The following is a 4,895-nucleotide window of genomic DNA, read 5'->3' as shown; positions in this document are numbered from 1 at the left end:
CTACGGAAAAGGACACACAGATTTGTGGATGGGGCTGCACGAGCCAGCACAGGGGCACTCTGGTTATGCTCTACCCAGCTGCTGTTGCCGAGGCTGCCACGTAGCAGGAGTGCATCCAGGGTAGTTTTCAACTGTTGTGGGGCTCAGGGCTGATGCTTGGGGACTGATCTCCCCACTGCAGCAGTGCCGAGGTAGCACGAGCACCTGCCCCAGTCTTTGCCGGCGCTCTCGGGCTGGTTTTGCAGCTCCTGCAGAGGCCAGCGCTACTCCAGCCAGGCTGCTAACTGCCTCCGAGCTGTCCTGGTGAAAGCTAGCTTGTACTTTTCTACATGACAGGGCAGCAGCAAAAGCAAGACTACAGTGTAGACATACCACGTGTCTCTCAGACCCCAAGTGCAACTTTATTGAGACAGACAAAAAAATATAAATAGGTAAATAAAAAACAAATTTTCTGGGTGATTTTGGAGAGAGCTGCCTCGAGGGTCCGTATTTCTCACACACGCTCAACTAGGATACCTTCATTTTGCCTTTCTCAGGAGCTGCTTCATGGATGAGTGGCTGCTCATCCCCATTCACTGACAGGATCCTCTTTTCTGGTGGCTGCTCCTCAGGCTGGCGGGCAATCAGCAGACGACAGGTAAGGAGGATCCCAAAGACTAGGGCATGGGCGTAACGCTTGAGTGGATCCCCCACTAGCTGGTGGAAAAAGAGCACAGCCAGCACCAGGAGGAGGAGGAGAAAGTTGGCCACGTCTTTGGGGCGACCAGGCACCAGTGTCATGACAATGCCACACGCCACTTCTAGGGCACCAATGCTCTTGCGGAGAAGGATGGAGCTGACTCCCATCTTCTTTAGCATGGGGAGGGCCCGCACGTAGCTTTTGTATGCTCGTTTCTGAAATCAAGCAGTAATAGCACAGAACACCATAACGTGAGAAAGCAAAGGCAAAGGTGACTTCCGCTGAAATAGATTGATGTGCAATATGACCTAAAGATCCCCTCAATCATCACACGCCCCTCTGGCCCAATATCCAATCTGTACCCCTAAAGCTTCTGTTGGAGGGATGTTAACACCTTCAACCTGCAATTCCCCCTTTATAAGCTGTTGTCTCCCCGATGGAAAACAGTTCGGCAACCTAGCACCCATCTTTGGAGCTAGGACCAGGCCAGGTATACCTTCTCCTGAAATCTGAAGTCACAATTGCTAGAATTAGCAATGCAGAACCATGTTGTTAAAAAAACCCACACCTGTCTAAGGGTAGCTCAGCCTTTATAATTAAATAACACACCGAGTCTCTGCAAAGCCAAGGCACAGCATGTAAAAACAGAAGTGTCTTTCTCCCTCAAAGCATCTTACTCTATGCCACTGTCTATGGGCAGCACAGTCTTAGCATGGGACTGTACATCAAAGCTGAGATTCACCAACCCCATCCTGTGCTTACATACCTGTATGATCCTTTCTTTCCTCAGGTGCAAGCAAGCTGACATTTGACATCCTTTGCTCCCTGGTTTGTGCTGGATTTAGAAGCAGTACAAGTTGCAAGACTCAGCCTCCTCACATGGCTGCCTCATTCTTTCAGGGAAGAAACAACCTCTGTCCTTACACATATTTAGGTTCTTGCATTTGGGTGCTTGTGAGCTTACTGGTTTTGTTCAATGTTTGTTGTTTGTTTTTTTTTCAATCAAGTACTTCCTCTTTTGAAATTATTACGGTATACTATCCCTGCAGATATTCTTGCCGTTGTGTTCTCTGCTTTCCGATCAGGGAGAGGGAAATGGAAGCCAAATCTCAGGTACAGAGTTGTTCAGCTCTCACAGGGGCCGATTAGATTGTAGATTTACTTCCATGTAATTTTGGAAACATCCACTACAGGCACACAGAACTTCCCCACTTCTCTGTAAATTTTGCTACTTCCTTCTAAGAGGAGCTGACACTTCACATGTGGAAAATATACAGCATTGTCATTCTTGCCACTAAGTAATTGAAGAACTCATGACATATTTGTGTGTTTGTAAGGATACATTTTAAACTTTCAGTGAATAAAAACTCTCCTCAGAGCAGTGTATTTTTAAACAGTTATGAAAAATGCAGCTTTATAAAGAAATGTACTATTGGCATGTCCTAGAGTACTTTGGTATTTTAAGTATTTGAACAGACAAACCAGCATGCCTATTCTTTGCTGAATGAAAACCTGCAAGTTTGGTGTTTGTAGGTAGGTAACAGAGGGTCTGTATTTGCTCAGGGCTTATTGATTGCCAAGATCAGGTTTTCATTAACCTGATTATGTTAATGGGGTTATCACGTAACTCTGTGATGTGACAGCCCACCCTGGTATGCAGCACAGCAAAAGCAGGAAAGCCTAATGAGCCATGAGCATGTTACAATACGGGCTATTAAGAATGATGGTGCTGTGTAATATCTGAGTGCCTCTGCTTTCTCTTTGTAAAAACAGAGATCAGTCCTACCTGTAAGGCCTGACTCCTGGTAAAGCAGAAAGGGACAGAGAAGCAAAATATTTTGCAGAGCAAGGATTTTGCAATGCTTCTAAAGTCTCAGTGCTTTTTTCTGTCCCTTATGTAGCAGAAGCTTAAGAGCTTTGATTTCTGGGCACTTTATCTCAGTCTTTTGCTCCTGAGTTACTTCCTGGTGATTCTTCTCTGCGAGATCCCTGTGCTGGGCTGCAGATGAGGCACTGCGATTCAGAGGTTATTTGAGAGCTGAGGAAAAGCAGCTGGGCAGGTGGAGCAAAGGGAGAGAACAGAATGTGCTGGAAACTTCCAGCACTATTTTTTTTTTTTTTTTTAAGGGGCACAAAAATTATACCAACGCTTTTCAGCCACTGCAATACATATGACGAGGAGGAGGGAGGGCGGCAGGAGAATAAACAAACACAGACAAGGAAGCAAAAGGTGGCAGCCGGTGCCTGGCCTGCCTGCGGCTCGCTGCCGGCAAAGCTCTGCAGCAGGGCTGGCCCTGGGCAGAGGGGAGCACAAACCAGCTCACCAGCTGGGACACGCACATGGTGACTTCTCCTTCTTCTCCTCACCCCTTTCCCATTAGGCAAGAGGAGGAGAGGCTCATTGCCCAGGCTCAAAAGAAAGTGACTATTAATAATACCATCTTCTGCCAGCTAGGAATCTCAAAGCATTTTACGGCCATGAATTAATCCCTGCACAAGTCTGGTGAGGCAGAGACAGTCAGTGTCATTATCTTTGCTTTAAAGCACAGAATTTTGAGGACGATCATCTGGCTGCCAAAGCAGGCATCTGCTTTTCTTACCCCCAGTCCAGGAGGCAGGTATTCTCCCCGGGCTCAGCCGTACCTGCCTGCTACGTGCCTGGCACTTCTTCAGACCTTGCTTTTCAGAGACCTTTGCGTCCCCATCTTTTTGCAGGCATTGCTGTGCTGTGCTACCCCGTCCTCCTCGCCTCCCCTCCCCATCCTTATCCACAAGAGGATATCCTCCATGGATAGGCTCAGACGGAGCCCAGGCGAGGGCTGCTAGGATATCCTCAGCACTGCGTATTATTTGTTTTTCTCTGTGTCCATCAAATAAGCAGACAGATAAGCTGCTTCCCTCTCCCTCCCATCACTCAGGGCTTCAGAGCGGACACCCTCCGTGTATCCCACTGCAAATGCTGCTTCTGCCGCAAGGTTGATGGGCGAGAACCCTAATGCGTCTCCCTCCATGCTGCCGTACTCACCATCTCGTTGTAGGCATCCCTGCTGAGCCGAGGGGTCAGTTTGATGGTCCCCATAAAGACGAAGAAGAGCCCCAGGGCCACCGAGAGGGCGATGATGGTGATAGTCCTGGGAGATGCCATGGAGCCTCCGGCAAGCGGTCCTGGGAACCGGTCCTAGCGAGGCCTTCTGGCTCTGGCTGCCAGCCCGGGCGGGAGGTAGTCAGTCACCATTGAAGGAGATGAGGAATAAAGCTGCGGAGGCAGCGAGGGTGACAGCGGGAGGGGGATTCAGCCTCCTCCACTCAGCTGCCGCCGGGTCCTAATGCCCCGCGGCCGGAGCCAGCGGCGTTCCCACCGCTCCTGCCACCAAGTCATCCTTTCTTTCCTTGCGCGTTCCGTAAATTACCCACGGAAAGCCGAAACTGAGCCGGTTGTAGGGATGCGGGATGGCAGCCGAAGGCACGGCACGGTCGCTCACAGGTGGGAAAACAAAGAGGTGTTCACAGAGGGCAACGGGAGTTACCCACTACAAGAGGAAAAGTGGTTGTAGGTCTCTTGCACATAGGCAGCTTCCAATTTCAGATGATCAGACGCTAATACACAGCAAACAACAAATTGCTTCATATATTTGCCCCAGAAAAGCAAAAAAGATGTCTTGCCCCTGTGGCTGTCCTGGAACCTGATGCCCAAAAGGGACAGTGAGGCCACTGTGCCACCCTCCATCATTGCAGGTAAAACCTGCCCTGTATGTTCAGCTCTCCAGAGATTAGTGGAAAGGTTTCCTGATCCTCTATTACTTTCTGATTTAAAGTCACTATCTCTCCCCTTCCAATTTGCAACAAATTTCCTTTTGACAAAAGCATGGCCAGGCTCAGCAGAGATCACTTCAGATCTCACAGCGAGAAGCCAAGGTATGATTACAAAAAACAGAACTGCTGGAAGACTGCAGCCTTTGGTATAAACTGCAAGAAAGAGGCTGTAAAAGTGTGCAAAAATCTTACACTCGTGGGATAGTACAAGAGCGACGCTTCCCATGCGTCAGGAATCTCTCCATCACCTTCCTTTCTGGTGTAGTAAGTCTTAAGTCCTACACCCATGTATTTTAAGCCCCCATGGCTTGAGAATTTGTTATTATTCCAAGCTCAGGATTCCTTAGGACTGGAGTTTAAAGTCTGAAAAATACAGGCAGCTCTCCCTGTTTCCTTGGGAGTT

The 4,895-nt window shown here is 48.7% G+C and overlaps 1 protein-coding gene across 1 annotated transcript; it reads right to left on the bottom strand.

Moving 5' to 3' along the window:
• Nucleotides 1-375: 375 nt before the first annotated feature.
• Nucleotides 376-4,026, bottom strand: TMEM35 (transmembrane protein 35). Its single transcript, XM_009889236.1, has 2 exons — nucleotides 3,705-4,026; nucleotides 376-894 (listed from the first exon to the last, which is right to left on the bottom strand). The coding sequence occupies exons 1-2, from the start codon at nucleotides 3,822-3,824 to the stop codon at nucleotides 508-510; spliced, it is 507 nt and encodes a 168-aa protein (XP_009887538.1). The 5' UTR covers nucleotides 3,825-4,026; the 3' UTR covers nucleotides 376-507.
• Nucleotides 4,027-4,895: the final 869 nt, after the last annotated feature.

Source organism: Charadrius vociferus, unplaced genomic scaffold, assembly GCF_000708025.1.
Source record: "Charadrius vociferus isolate BGI_N301 unplaced genomic scaffold, ASM70802v2 scaffold7, whole genome shotgun sequence".
Classification (NCBI taxonomy): domain Eukaryota; kingdom Metazoa; phylum Chordata; class Aves; order Charadriiformes; family Charadriidae; genus Charadrius; species Charadrius vociferus.
The sequence above is the reverse complement of the archived record's forward strand: the minus strand, read 5'-3'. Positions and strand labels throughout refer to the sequence as shown.